This window comes from Danio aesculapii, chromosome 12, assembly GCF_903798145.1.
Source record: "Danio aesculapii chromosome 12, fDanAes4.1, whole genome shotgun sequence".
In the NCBI taxonomy this organism is placed as follows: domain Eukaryota; kingdom Metazoa; phylum Chordata; class Actinopteri; order Cypriniformes; family Danionidae; genus Danio; species Danio aesculapii.
Window position 1 is genome coordinate 21,192,768 of NC_079446.1, and position 16,327 is coordinate 21,209,094.

At 39.3% G+C, this 16,327-nt stretch overlaps 1 protein-coding gene across 1 annotated transcript in view; it reads left to right on the forward strand.

The window, feature by feature from the left end:
* odad2 (outer dynein arm docking complex subunit 2) overlaps positions 1-16,327 on the forward strand; it is a 117,687-nt gene that overhangs the window by 78,438 nt on the left and 22,922 nt on the right. Inside the window, exons 16-17 of the mRNA XM_056469368.1 lie at positions 7,858-8,100; positions 12,526-12,640. Coding sequence (XP_056325343.1) covers positions 7,858-8,100; positions 12,526-12,640 — 358 coding nt within the window. The remainder of the gene's footprint in view (positions 1-7,857; positions 8,101-12,525; positions 12,641-16,327) is intronic.

A 16,327-nucleotide genomic window follows, 5' to 3' on the forward strand; every position in this document is an offset into this window, starting at 1 on the left:
TACCTGTATATAAATTATCAGCTGCTGTTTTCACAAGTCTAAGGCCAAGGAGCTGATAAATCTACATTTTTACTTTATGATAAGAGCGTTTTTAAAAATTATTTTATGGGATTGTTATAGACTAGCATCTGTAGAAGGATCTACTGTCTGGCCTCACACCAGCCGCAAATAGAACAGTATTGAAGGAGGAATTCAGAGGGAGGTTTGTGTCTGAAATGGCCCAGTAGCAGTAAGGCCACTCTCTCTTCACCTCATAAGTCAAAACTGACAAAAACTCATCCTGCATTTACATCAGGCTTACTTTGCTGCAACTGGAGGCAGGTGCCCCATGCCACATTCAGTTCACTTAATGTCCCATTAGCCAAATAAGTGTCTTCTAAGAAAACTAATGCTGTGTGAAAACATTTAGTTGTTAAGATTAGGGCCACGGTAATACATCTGAAGAAGCTCCACTGAAAGTTAAGCTTAAGAGATATTAAACAAGCCAGAAAACTGAATTTGTCACCATTTTACACCAAAACAGGCACTAGAACAGTAATGTAATGTAATGTGTATTTATATAGTGCATTTATTGTGTATGGCCATACACCCACAATCATCTCTCCACACCACCACCAGTGTGCAGCATCCACTTGGATGATGCGACAGCAGCCACAGGACAATGGTGTCAGTGCGCTTACCACACACCACCTTTTGGTGGAGTGGAGAGACAGTGATAGAGCCAATTCGGTGGATGGGGATGATTGGGTAATGGCTGATAGAGGGAATTTGGCCAGGACACCGGGATTACACCCCTACTTTTTACGAGAAGTGCTATAGGATTTTTAATGACCACAGAGAGTCAGGACCAAGGTTTAACGTCTCATCCGAAAGACGACACTCACTGACAGTATAGTGTCCCCTTTACTATACTGGGGCACTATGACTCACACAGACCGCAGGTTGAGCGCCCCCCTGCTGGCCATACTATCTGCCATACTATACTGCAAAATACTTTTTTTTTTGTTTCTACTGGGCGTATGGGGGTCTAGACAGTTATGTGAGAGTGCTAAGGATATAATTAATAATCAATGATGTCAAGGTTAGCCTACTTTATTAAACAGTAGTTAGAAGCACTGAAAATAGAGCTGAAATATAAGACTGTCCTGGAAAATAGACGACGTCTGGTCCCACTTTTTTGGGGGCTAAACTGGTACTATTCAAAATTCTGACAGTGCTATAGCCCCTATAGAGGGGTTAAAAGAAGTTGGTAGATCTGGTATTACATGACTCATCCTAGTTTTTGTTACAAGTTGTCTTTCAATACCTGAAGCAAATTAAAAAATAAAAAGGCTCGGCAAACAAAATGTTCACACGGTTTGGCCTTTCAAATAAATGAAAATGTATGTAAAAAGACATGCATTTTTAGGTGTTAAATAATGGCAAAGATGCTCATAATTAGAGTGCAAATGTTAGTAAACTACTCCCCTCCCATAACAATTGCATCTGACCGGTAAACAAATGCATATTTTATAAGGTTAGGCATAAAAATAGCTGTGTCCAGCAGAAATTAATAGTCTTTTTATTTAATGAAAAAAAATCTGTAAGGAATTTGTTCTGGTTTTAAGAAAATTCAAAAGGAATAAAATATGATTTTGAAGTTATATTTATATTTTATAAATACTAATTAAAATCAGTACAATATGAAAAAAAAGATTTTAGTCCTAACAACATGCTCAGCAATGGTAAAGCCTAATCTTTTTGATTCTTGCTGTTGGGGTATCCGCTGCATAAAACAAATGCCGGAATAGTTGGCGGTTCATTCCACTGTGGTGATCCCTGATAAATAAGAATGAATGAATTTATAAAGCTATACTCAATATTATATTATCTTTTCAACATATCACAAAGAAAATCTAATTTCCACTAGGTGTTTCTATTGCAGGGTTTATGGGCGATGTTATTTTCTTTTCTGGCTGCTGTTATGAACAGCGTGATGCTGTTTTTTTTAAAGTCGTGAAAACATTATTGTGAAGTTTTTCTTTCATTATTTGAGCAAATAGGAATACAAAAAATATTTGTGGTACTCTCCAATTCTCTGTGCTCTAAGTTTATCACTCTAAATTTAATCAGTTTAGAATGGCTCTGATCTGGAGTACAGTGTGGGACTGTCTCAAAATCTGTGCAGTTTCTATTGCCCTGTTCTAGGATGGTTCTATTAATGGTTCTTGGTGTGAATAGCCCTAATACTGTCTTTGAACTCAAAAAATCATTAAAGCTTGAAGAAATAGGGGCCTTTTCTAGGATTTTTCCATCATATTTTAAACATTATCAAGTTATTTCAGTAATTATTTTCTTAGACATCTTTATCCAGAATGAAATAAAGATTCCTTTTGTTCTGCATGTGCCAAACTAAATAGCTACACTGCTCCTGTTCGACAGTTATTTTCCTATTATAGTATGTGTTGTGCCGCGTTCACTCGCACAGGTGGCAGGTTGAGAGTTTTAAGACGTCAGCTGTACAGAAAACCACTGTGTTGCTGGCAGAATATTTAATGCATACTTGGACATGAAGTAAAAACTGGTTTTATGACTTTTTTGTACAGCATATAAATGCATCAAGGTTGAACACAGCATTCGGAATAAAACAACCAACCATTTATGTTAAATTGAATCTGCTGAAGGAGGGGAGCACCAGGTCGGTGATCATTCACTATTTTCTGCATCCATCTGGTCTTTGTGTCATTTTAGAAACAATCCCAGTCTGGCGTTTTAAGACAAAAATCATTCAGAATGTATTTTACAGTCGTCATAATTTTGGGGGTGCTTTTCCTCTTTATTCTTCAGTGCTGAAAGCACGCAAGCTGAGAGTCCTGGTGTTGCCAGCAGCAGACAGCATGTCTTTGTGTGGCTGATGAGAGGGGTTCAGGGCTGGGTTGAAGGGGCTATTTGGAAGGTGGTGGTGCCCAAAGAGGATGTGAGACCTCCATAAATGTGCTGGGAAAGTCATATGTTAACCATTTACCTGATTAATGATGCATGAAATTAAAACAGTTATATTATAAAAAGAAAGTATTAGAATGATTAGGCTCATAACCATAATATGATCATACACAAAGGGTGATATTCACTGCAGCTTTTAGATATTTGGAGCTTTTAAGGTGAAATCACAGCAATTTATTATCTTTTAGCTATGATTGCATTAAGGGGTTCATTATGCACTGATGAATATTGGACTGAAGCCGCAAAAACTTTTTTGTCAAAATAGTTTTGAATGGTTGAAACCATTGACTAAAACATTGACCGATGATAGCATGTTTTGCTTGTCTATTTGGTGTTCAGCTGAAATATCAAGGGCTCTATTTTAACAATCTAGGTGCGAAGTTTAAAATGCATGGCGCAAAAGCATTACGGGTGTGTCCGAATCCACTTTTGCTATTTTAAGGATGGAAAAATACAGTTTGTACCGTGGCTTATGGTCTAACAGGGTTTGTTTATTGTCTTAATTAGATATGGGTGTGTTTTGAGCATAACATGCAATAAACCAATCAAAGTCTCATCTCCCATTCCCTTATTCGCTATTCACACGGCGGACTTTGTAAGATGAAAAAGTGAATTGACAAACTGAATGCTTCACTAGCAAGAAAACAGTTAAATAGATCATCTGTGCAAGGATAAAAAATGAGTCTCCTCCATTTTGCCTCTTTACTTTCTTTTTACTTTAATTTAAACCTTTACTTTCGTGGATAAGGAAACAGTGTTGTACTCACTGAAGGCATCCATTAGCCTACATATTAAATTTAGTTTGTTAAGCACAAAGATTTGTTTCAAAACTATTTCTAAATTCAGTTTTAATTTCCAGCAAATGAATAAATGAACAATAATAACGAAGTGCGGTCAAAAAACTGAGCTATAGCCTAACACACGTCCGATTCTTATGCCACATATGGTGATGCATACGTCTCCAAACCCGACAGATGGACAAATCTAAACTTGTTTTTATTAAAACAAAGATAATATGCATAAATATAATAAATAATATTGCTAATAATAATAACTTTATAATTCATTATTAATCCGCCAACTCACCCAGCATTTGTTTTATGCAGCGGATGCTCTTCCAGCCGCAACCCATCTCTGGGAAACACATACACACACACATACACTACAGACAATTTAGCCTACCCATTTCACCTGTACTGCATGTCTTTGGACTGTGGGGAAACCGGAGCACCCGGAGGAAACCCACGCGAATGCAGGGAGAACATGCAAACTCCACACAGAAATGCCAACTGACCCAGCCGAGGCTCGAACCAGCGACCTTCTTGCTGTGAGGCGACAGCACTACCTACTGTGCCACTGCGTCACCCTAATAATAACTTTATAATAAAAATGCTAATTGTCATGAAGAAATTTTTATATCTATGTAGAAAATAATAATTTTTGTAACATTAAATTTTTTTTTTCATATGTAAAGATATTTGTGTATTGCTGTACATCCTGTGTGTATTAAGCGTTTAAACCTGCATAGGCACATAACTGGCACACTGCGCTGGACTTTAGACGAGCTTTTACTTGGTCAATGGCACGGTTCACTTATTCAAAATAGCAATGCACCAACAATGTACCTTAACACACCTCTTTTATAGACTGGAACACCCATGAGTGCACAAAGTAGTGCAAATGGATTTGCTATTTAAACAACGTGAAAATTATGGTTGTGTTGGTCTAAATACAGCAACAAATGGGGCCATACACATCTTGCACATTATTGCACCAGGTGTATGATAAAGCCCCAAAATAAATATATAGATATTATACCTAATATGTCATGTGATATGTTTATACTTATGTTTAATAAAATCTATATGAAAACTTTTGGTTCCTTTAATAGTTGTGGTTTGAATCAGACTTGGCTGCATGGTGGCGCAGTGGGTAGCACGTTCGCCTCACAGCATGAAGGTCACAGCTTCGAGGCTCAGCTGGTCAGTTGGCGTTTCTGTATGGAGTTTGCATGTTCTCCCGGTGTTCGCGTAGGTTTCCTTCGGGTGCTCCGGTTTCCCCCACAGTCCAAAGACATGCGCTATAGGTGAATTGGGTGAAATAATTTGTCTGTAGTGTATGTTTGTGAACGAGTGTGTATGGATGTTTCCCAGGGATGGGTTGCAGCTGGAAGGGCATCCGCTGCATAAAACATATGCTGGGTAAGTTGGCGGTGACCCCAGATTAATAAAGGGACTAAGCCAAAAAGCCAATGAATGAATAAATAAATCAGACTTGTGCCAAAAAAAGAAAAAAGTCTAAATTGGATGACATCTTATATTTTTGGGATGAAACTGAAATTGTATTTATCGAAGCATAAGCATATAAAATAATAGCTTGTTTGAAAGAGTGGGACATGGAAACAGTTGCTAAAGCAGGGTTTAGCAAAGGGTAATTGTTTTGATTTTTACCAACAATGTGTGCCATACACAAAATATTCCCTGTCTGTGAATGTTTAACAATGTGCTTCTTAAAAGAAAATGATCCAATTTTCATCAAAGAGTTAATAAGAGCATTTAGGAAGCCGTCAGGATCTCTGATCATGCTCACTCCCTCCTTAACCTTCTTTTGTGGTTGCGACTGACCATTGCTGTTTCATGTTGTTGCTCTTGGCATGGTTATTTGGCAGGTTGATGTTGACTTTACAAAAATAGACAACACCCACAATCCATTAATCAGAGGTAACATATAATTCCACCACCACTTTAATGTAGCATGCTGATAACACTTTGCTGATGGCATCTCTGTTTTACATGCTATGTTTGAGCACAGGACTTTATCCTTTTTTTAAGCTGAGCTAATTTTGGCAGTTGTTCTTTTAACTTATGCTTTTCTTCCAAGAAAATGTTTAGTTGACTGACCAGAGGACACTCTGCATAATGGCCATCAGAGCTGCTCAGCCAGAAACCGTAACTGTGAATAAAAACAGCCATATAGCTTGCCCATACATCAGAGATTAGTTGAGGCTCCCTGTGGCCACATTATATGCCTTTTAAATGTTTACTGTAGTTCACCACTACTTGGCAAACAAGGCCAGTATTGCACCAAATGCTTTTGTTGTTCTGCTCCAAACCAGAAAGCGTGGTCACTGAGCATAAATGCATAGTGTGAGCAGCGTGGGAAATGTTGTGGCGATACAGCATCACTGGATTTATTCTGCTCCCATATATCCAACCCTTACGAATGCTTCCTGTTTCTATTTCGGGTTTCAAGTCTTCATCTATTACAATCCTTCGCATGTTGGAAGAAAGGCTTCATCTAAGTATAAACAAACAAACAAATTAATGTTGTTGTTTTTGTCCAGTGAAGAGAGGTCCTTTAAAGCAATATTGATACAACTTGCTGATTTTCACATTTTCACATTCATATTTTTAATAACCAAATTGCAAAACTTTATACACAGTTTTCAAATGTTGTAATTGGATGATTTTTTTTTTACAATTTGCATAAAAAAGTGTATTCACATAAGAAATGTGCGCACAAGATGTACCAGAAATGCTCATTGAAGTGTTCACACTTAGCTGATGATTATGCTGTCCTAAGACAGAGTCCTGAGGTCACAAGATCCTCGCAGAGCAAGAAGAGAGGTAGGTCTCGAGAACTCCCCTGCTTATTTATGGCTAATGACAAATTAGGGATTGCTATGGAGAGAAATACTGCTTATTAGGAGCTCATCTATGGTGCTAATTTGGTTTGGTCAATTCACCTATGTTGCAAGTTTTTGGACTGTGGGAGGAAACCCACGCGAGCACAGGGAGAACATGTAAACTCTGCACAGAAACGTTGACTGGCCTGTTAGAGACTTGGAGCAGTGACATTCTTGCTGTGAGACAACAGTGCTAACCACTGGGCCACTGTGCCACCCTATCAAGGAAAAGGAGGAGTAGGGGTGGAAGGGGGGATTTTTCACAATGAAGATAACTAAGGTAAGAAACTCTGGTTATTTATAGTGAGTTAGGAGTTAGGAATGGTTGTGATATTGCTCAGTTAACACGTCAAACAGACACCGGCGCTAATGCCAAATTTACACTAGTTTTTCCACCATTTCTTGGGTCCAAATATTTCGAAAAGAAACTTATTTAACTTCTCCCTCAACTTCCCGCTGGCCAAGATGCTGCTTTTTCATTGGCTATAGATAATGGCAATCAGAACACATTTTACTCAGCATGATTTTGAATCACCGACAGGTCCAGGAATTTAGCATGCCAAATATCTCACGGGCATTGGCCGCTCATCTGCTATTGTCTTAGATCATGTTTTTCATAGTTCACACTGTGTGATTGTTACTCACATGAACGAACACGAGTTGCCTGTGATTTCTGGCAATTGTCAGCGGTTTCTCAAAACCTGTCGGCAAGTCAAAATCGGGGCTAAAATCATGCAATCTGAACTCGGTTTTATAAACAAATTTCGGGAGGAGCTTGATCAGTCTTTGACGAGGCTAATTTATCACACACACAATCATTCTATTATCCAATCAGCTCAAGAGCAAACCCTTATAAATAGTCAAACACGTCATACCTCCGTTTTCTCTTGACTTCAGCGTCCCTCCACCACCCCAACTCCACACTATTAAACCAGATACCTATTTAAATCTGAGTGGGGAGCGTTTTGGAGCCGAGCTAGAAACTGCGCTCTGACCCTATCTCTCTTTATCCTGACAAGAAGAGTAACACGAGTTAGGGTGTCTTCCCGAGCTCAGAGCCCTCTCCCCGGACAGCACGCCAAAAACGCATATTCTATTCAGTCAAATATCTGAGAGTGTGAATTAAGCTACGGAAGTCCTTATATGCACCATTTTCTTGAATAATCCTTTTTCTTTTTTCTCTTTCTCAGGTTTCAGGAGTATAAGGTAGTGGAGATCCTGGTCCGTTTGCTCACAAACCAACCCGAAGAGGTACTTGTCAATGTAGTGGGCGCTCTAGGAGAATGTGGCCAGATATCGGAGAATCTTGCCACCATTCGCAGGAGCAGTGGTATCCAGCCATTGGTCAATCTACTCACCGGCACCAACCAGGCACTTCTGGTAAATGTCACAAAGGCCGTCGGCGCCTGTGCCACTGACCCCGAGAACATGACGTGAGTGTCTAAGATGGATTGAGTCTTAAATATGTCAAATAATATCACTCTGCACTGTATTACTAAAACAAGCTTTCCCTGAGCGCACATTATACAGTTTTCACTGATTTTGTATAACCTAATTAACCTGGATCTAAAACAGTTGTCCAAAAACAATCCAGAGGTTTACAATACTCGCAGCGTCCAACCTTGGCCCTGTAATGTCTCTAACTGTTGCCATTGGCTTGGTTTAGGATGACAAGGCATTGTTCTTATTCTCTGTAAAAGATTCCATGTTCACCGCTTCTGCAGAGTATCCAACGGGATCCTGGGATGTGCAGCTTGACTAGGCTCCACACATGCCCTGGTGCCGTAATTACAGGGCCCAGAGATCTGTGTTTACTCTACCTGCTGTGAGACTCATAGCTGCGGCCGGGGTGGAGGCCTTTTATTGTCTCAATGCGGTCAGTTTGTATAAGCTGTAAAGCACTTCTGACAACGGCCATTTGGACATACTAAACAGAAACAGGCAGGCGGGCAAGAACAGATGAGTACACAGAATGTCTTTTACAGCTTTTCACCCAGTGCGCTTGACTACTTGAATTGAGTGTCATGCAATAAATGATTGTGCTTCATGAAATCAAGCTAGAAATCAGAGCTAGAAATCAACGATTATGGGTACAGAATTCCATGTATAATTGACAGCATTATCAGGAAGCATTTATGTAACCAAAATGGACTTAATGGAAGTTAATGGACAACTGAATTAAATTCAAAAGCAGATTTGAATCAGGAAATCTGTATCAATACCCTACCCTGGAGGTGACTACATGTAACAAAGAGAAACAAAAGCACCATTGTTTTTAGCATATAACTCATAGTTATATTGCTTATAACTACAGTATGAGTATAGACTGCCATGTATTCTATCACACATTCATAGAGTATCATTCTTTCTGTATATTTAGCACATCTGACTTTCATTGCTTTTACAAGACCGTTATAGACTGCAGTCCCCTTCTTAATTAATTCTGGATACAAATGAAGAGCATTTTGTTCTCCTTCTCCTCTGTACTCAAGTTCACACAGCCTTTGCCTGAAAGATTAATACGTTTATGGATGTGAGCAACCACAGTAGTGTTATAAAAGTCCTGTTTTTGAAGAAACAAGGTCATTTATTTCATTTAACTCTTTAAATGACAGAACTTCAATCCTGCAGATTATTGTAGCAGCATGTTTCTTATCCTATATTTAGGATCTGTTTTTTTGTTCCCTTGTCCTTTGTAATGGTCTTTTAGAATTCTGAATTTCTTTTTGTTCCATGTTGATGGTTTAATTTTGGGAATTAAACAGAAGTATTCAAAGCAGTTAGCATAGCACTTATGTGATCATTGTTTTCTTTTGTAGAACAACATGTTCAGGTGTGATTATAAATTAAGACCAGTAAAAGGAATACATTAGGGGCTTTTGCACCAGAGGAACATTTTCATTATTTCCTAATTGGCAGAAGTCCTTGCTTGTTTCCCTGCTAAAGTTGTATAAATGAGGGTAATTTATAGGGGTGTGATGAGATGCTTACTTCACAAGATGAGACGAGACATGAGATTGGGTTCACGAGAATGAGATGAGATGAGATTTTTACAGTATTTTTAAGACATCTTCAATGATGAAATACATGAATGGAAAATATTTTATTTAACTGAAAAAAAATCACAAATTGCAAAACTATTTTGGTGCTTTTTTAAAATCAACTTAATGAGTGTTATTTTACTTTATTTTATTTAGCTATTTTAATGAATTCTATGCAGTAAAGGACATGCAAACGCTGCAAAATATTTGCTAATATGTGAACGGAAAATAGATTTTGAAGAAAAATCACAAATATATAAAACAATTCAAGTGCTTTTTTAAACAAACTGGTAATGAATGACGATTTTACATTCATTTCAATTAATTGTGCCATAAAGGATATGCAAACACTGCTAAATATTTAGCTATAAACTCTACTGACTGGCTTCTCCCCTGTACATTTTCACATTAGAATCGAACTCTCTTCCACAAATTTAACTTTAAACTATATATATATGTAATTATGTCATTTTTGGTTTAAAAACTTTCAACAGTTTCTCTTTCATTCAGCAACAGCTTCCGTTTTTTTTTTCCAGACAGCATAAACGTGTTCAGTGATGATGATAATGACGACAACGGGTGTGTGTGTCTCCAGGAGTTCACTGTGTGTGTGAACGGAGGAGATGTGTGTCTGTGGTCCTTTACTGACTCAATGGATGCAGAGAAGTGTCAAACAGCTGAGTGTGTATAGCTTATCTTGTCACATAATACAGCTAAAAGTCCAACACAATGGCAATAGTTTGATTACGGTGTTTACGTGTCTGTACTGCACTTCAATAATGCAACTGAAATAGAAATACTCCACGTCTTAATTCAATTAGCACTTACGACGATTATGGCTTTAAGCATATCTAAAGTGCTATTCCATCTCATGTTATGAGCCGTGGTTAATGGCTGTGGCTGCAGTTGTAGCAGCCTTTGCTTTTGGACTCACCCGCCCCAAATGACTGACGCGCAACTAAAAGGCCAGCCTGTCTGGTGTGCAAAGCACTTGATGTGCGGTTCTAATCCAATCCTGCCTCCAATCTTTAGTGTTTAATGCACCCTCATGCACATCACAACTCACGAGACAACTTTTCATCTCGACGAGAAATGTCGAGATGAAATGCGATTTAGTCTTGCGAGATCTCGAACCTCAAGATCTCGTCACATCCCTAGTCATTTATAACGTGTTTTATTACTTATCTTTGTTGGTATCTATTGCTGTAGCTTACATGCATTCTTGTCTGTTCACTGTATGCAGATTTGCTTACCTTGTGATTCGACATCAAAAAAGCAAAACTGGCACCTTATGGATAACAATAACAACAAAAAGAAATACATTAAATGTGCATGCATGATCATGCCTAAAAAGCAAAGCATATTTTGGGCTTTAGATGAGGTGACAATGCAAATTCAATCATGAAAATGTTCTGGGGGAAAAAGAGCTATCTGAGGATCAGCCTGGTGTCTGCAGTAGATCCTATAGCTCATTTCCTGTCAAAAAAAAAAACAAAAAAAACGGCTTTGATACCAATTGTTACTGAAATTTGAAAAAAAAAATCCATTTCCCACAAAAATGTAAATGTTGTCAAGCAGGTTCTTAAACACAGCTGACAGCAGCTAAGTGGTTATGACTGTGATTGGCTTCATGCTCATACAGGTTAGCAGGAAATAGACATTTTCAAAATTTCCGTCTACTACTGCCCTCAACATGTTATAAAATTATCTGTAAATGTCTAAATTATCAATCAATTCAAAAACACACTATTTACATTTCAAAATGAGTTATTGAAATACATTTATTCATTTAATGGCCATTATCCAATTCAAAATAAATAGTTGAGAAACATGGATTTTGTGCACAAATCCTTCACTATGAACTTACCTGGTCGCACCATCCTCGGGACTGATTTGTTGGTACATCCTAATGCTGGAGTGTTGACTGCCAACTGCATCGTAATGCCCTTCTGAATGATTTAGTGGCCTCTCAGGATAGCGTGGAGCTCTCCCTGTTATCATTCTTCTCAAGCTGATTTATTATCAGGATGGGGGTCGGGGGGGTGCTGAGATGTCTTTGACCAGTCCTCGGCCCAGCCTCGTTCACTGGCGCCCCTTAGCAGCGTGGTTTAGCAATTATGACAGCACTGAATGTCGGCCTTGTCGCTGGATGCACACATGGGAAACAGGTTACATGTTATTTATACCTGACAAACGGACCGCACTGAAGAGTCATTTTCCCAAGCTTCCCAGAGCCTGACTACATCCTTTAGTAGAATCATATCCGCAGCATGAAATACAGCCTGTTCTTAAGTAAACCTCACTCAGAAGCAGTGAAATATAGAAAGACTTGTCTCTGAGAATGTTTGACTTGGAAAACGGACTTTCTCTGGATTTTTTTTTTCTTCCTCCAAGTCACCGTCAGGAACCGGGTTGAACGGCGCACTGTGTGTAAATGTGTGTGTTTGTCCACAGTCGGCTATAAATATCTGCACAGACCACCTAAAAGCATTGTACAGGTCAGCCCTCGGCCAAGCTGATGTGAACATGTTTTAATGGAGTTGTTGGAAGGTGAGCAGGGGTATCGGCGTAAGGGACTGAGCAGGTGGGATGTGATGGGAAAGCCATGCTGAGCAACTTTCTGATCTGCTACTGGAATGTTTTCATCATCACACCAGGAGGGATAGTCTGCTGCAAGAGCCAAAACGAACCCTGGGAAAAAACATGTTGGGGGAAACATGTCATGAGCTTACACTGTACACTATGTTGTAAGCTAATTGGGGAGATGCTTGAAGTTCATCTGTAAGATTTGACAAGCTGTTTTTCCTTCTCTTTCAGAATCATTGATCGTCTTGATGGGGTACGTCTTCTTTGGTCATTGCTAAAGAACCCTAATCCAGAGGTTCAGGCCAGTGCTGCCTGGGCCATCTGCCCCTGCATTGAGAATGCAAAGGTACATTTAATCATCCACATTTGAAAACAAGTTTGTTTCCCCCATTCATGTTCACTCATTTATTTTATCTAATAGCTGTCTTCTTTTTTTTTTATTGGTTTATTTTAAGGTTCATTTATATATATATATATATATATATATATATATATATATATATATATATATATATATATATATATATATATATATATATATATATATATATATATATATATATATATATATATATATATATATATATACACACACACACACACAGAACAAGAACAAACATTGGAACATTGGCTCGTACTGTAGGCACACCAGGGACAATATAAAGGCAAGGCAAATGTATTTATAGGGCACATTTCATACACAGAGGCAATTCAAAGTGCTTTACATAAACAGGAATAAAAGAGACAAGTGTATAAGAAAACAAAAACAAATAATAAAACAGATAAAAACTGATTAAAATGTGTTAAAACAGCTTATAAAAGAATGAAAAAGAAAGAAAGACACATGTAATAGTGCGATCTGTTGGATATGGCACAGTGCTCATTCAGTAAAGGCACAGCTAAACAGATGTGTTTTCAGTCTTGATTTGAATGTACCTAATGTTGGAGCACATCTGATCATTTCATTCCAGCAGCAGGGAGCGTAATAGCTTAAGGCGAATTCACCCTGCTTTGGCTGAACCCTTGAAATATCTAGTTTATATGATCCTAAAGATCTGAGTAATTTGTTAGGTTTGTGTTCAGTGAGCATATCTGTAATATATTGAGGTCCTAGGCCATCTAGTGATTTATAGACAAGTAATAATACTTTAAATGTATTCTGAATGTAACTGGGAGCCAGTGTAAAGACCTGAGGACAGGTGTGATGTGCTCTGATTTTCTGGTTCTGGTCAGAATCCTGGCAGCAGCGCTCTGGATGAGCTGCAACTGTCTACAACTGACTGTCTTTTCGGGAAGACCAGTGAGGAGTCCATTAGGATAATCCACCATGCTGGTGATAAAAGCATGAACAAGTTTCTCTAAGTCTTCACTGGAAACAAAGCATGTAATCCTTGCAATGTTTTTGAGATGATACTATGCCAATTTACTTTAACATGACTACCGAAATTCAGATCTGACTCCAGAAATACACCAAGATTCTTGACCTTATATTTTGTTGTTTGACCCTTAGAGCCAAGGTATGCATTCATCTTGAGAACCTCATCTCTGTTCCCAAATGCAATGACTTCAGTTTTTTCTTTGTATAACTGTGTATAACGTTTGTGGTAACGTCCACACAACCTCAAACAGTAACATCATTAGACGTTGATATTTGGTTGGTTTTAGGTTGGGCGTTGGACATTGACATCGACCTGACGTTGAGTTCTGACGCCAACCAGATTTTCATTTCCAAACATAATGCAACGGATCCACGATATTGGGGTATAACGTCAATCTGACGTCATGTTAATGTCTTGTGCCTGCTGGATGTTTAAGGCCATTTCGGTCATCATACAGCAAACATCTGTCATCTCATCAGTGGCATGCATCTAAACAGTCTCTAGGTCAATGCGTGTAAAGACTTTGGACATCTTCTTAGACACTTTTAATGCTTCCAAACAGTTTTCTGCAATTATAAATCGCCCATGTCTTGAGGTAGTTCATTATGAGGCGATTTACCTACTATGTGTGATTTGATTGGAAGGGAATCACATGACTGATTTTTCTAATCCCAATAGACATGAAAAAAATAAAGAAGTGACTGCAGGTTGAAGGAAAGTAGTGGAGTAAAAGTATCTATACAGCACTAAAAATGTACATAAGGGAAAGTACGCATTTTTAAAACTACTAAGTAAATTACAATGTCTGAGACAAACTACTCAATTACAGTTTGAGTATTTGTAATTTGTTACTTTACACCACTGTATATCGCACATTCGTGAGACCGAAGGAAAGATTTTATGTCGCTTGTCTTTAGTATAGTGTAGCCCATGTATGACATTGAATTGAATCAGTTGGTGTCTGCTGTTGACTGAGCAAAGTGAGCATGACTGCATTGAAGTCAAACAATTGTCCCATGTGTTTCCAGAGAGTTTGATTCCCAAATCTTTTACCCAGGCAACTGTCACGGATTGGCCAGGCTCTTCCACCAATTTCACACAGCGCCCATCATCACCTGAGTATTAATCACGCACAGCTGCACCTTATCACCCTGGCACTATATAAGCACACATCTCACTTCAGTCAGTGTCCGGTCTCGTTTATACGAAGTGGACTCATAGTGGATACTCTCCAAGTATTCGCTATCATTATACTGCCGTTTGAAAACTTACCTAATCTCTGTTTGTCTCCAGTCTGTCCAGTGTTCCCAGCGTCCAGTCAAAGGTGTGTGTGTCATCTGTCTGTCTTCCCCGCAAGTCATCTGGTGTGTGCATTCGGTCTCCCTCTTTGCCTATCATCCATCCTGCTAAGGAGAAGGACAATCATTTCATCCCGGACTCCATTCACATTCCCCTTGTTTTCCTTCAGATGCTCCGCTGTTTCAATAAACCTTTATAACCATTTACTCACCCTGTTTGTCCGTCTGCTTCCCTAACAGAAGACCGGACCAATTACAGTTAACAGCATGAGCACTCCCGATCCCATTCAAGAGCTGGTGGACTCTTTGAAGAGAGTTTTGCTACCGTCAGCACCACTTCCCGATGCACCACCAGCACCGAGCACTTCTTCGTTGACCACCAACTCATCCAGTCCCATGGCTCGACCAGCGCCCTACTCTGGCGGGGCGGAGGAGTGCAATGGATTTTTATTACAGTGTTCTCTAGTATTCACCATGCAACCTGCTTTATACCCCACAGATCGATCTAAAATTGCTTTCATTATATCGCTTCTCTCTGGATCTGCTCTCCGGTGGGCTGAGACCATTTGGCAACAAGCTGGGCCGGTAATTAATTCCATTCAAAGTTTCACTGAACATTTCAAGGAGGTTTTTGGTCGCTCTGATGGAGAGGTAGCAGCTGGAGAACAACTCTATCATCTCAAACAAGGAACCATGTCCACACAAGACTATGCCCTCCGGTTCCGTACTCTGGCTGCTGCAAGCGGATGGAATGAGCGATCTCTCCTTACCACTTACCGGTTCGGATTAAAACCAAAACTTCGTCTACATCTAGCAGCCCTAGATGATACTATGGGTTTGGAGAAATTTATCCAACTTTCTCTTCGATGTGCGGATCGTTTGGAAGTCTACCAGTATGACCCAGATCCAGTACCTCAAGCACTCCTCCGCCCATCTGCGCCAGTAATCCCTCCAGAACCAGAACCCATGATCATTGAATCTGGTAGACTCACGGCCGCTGAGCGACAGAGGAGGCTGACCCGGGGTCTGTGTATATACTGTGGTGCAGGAGGACATGTCAGGCTAGACTGTCCACTCCGTCCCATACGCTCCTTGGTGAGTGTGTTCAGTTCAGACATTGAAAAGATGCATCCCCTCACTACCAATGTTCAGTTAACTACCCAATCTTTATCTGTTTCAGCCACTGCCCTTATCGACTCCGGGTCAGCTGGAAATTTCATCTCATATGCCCTCTGTCGCCAACTCCAGCTCCGCACCGAAGCCTCGACACAAATCTACCAGATTCAACCCATAACCAACCATATTCAACCACAGGCACGTATTCATCGTAAATGTGAATCCATCAATCTCCAAATC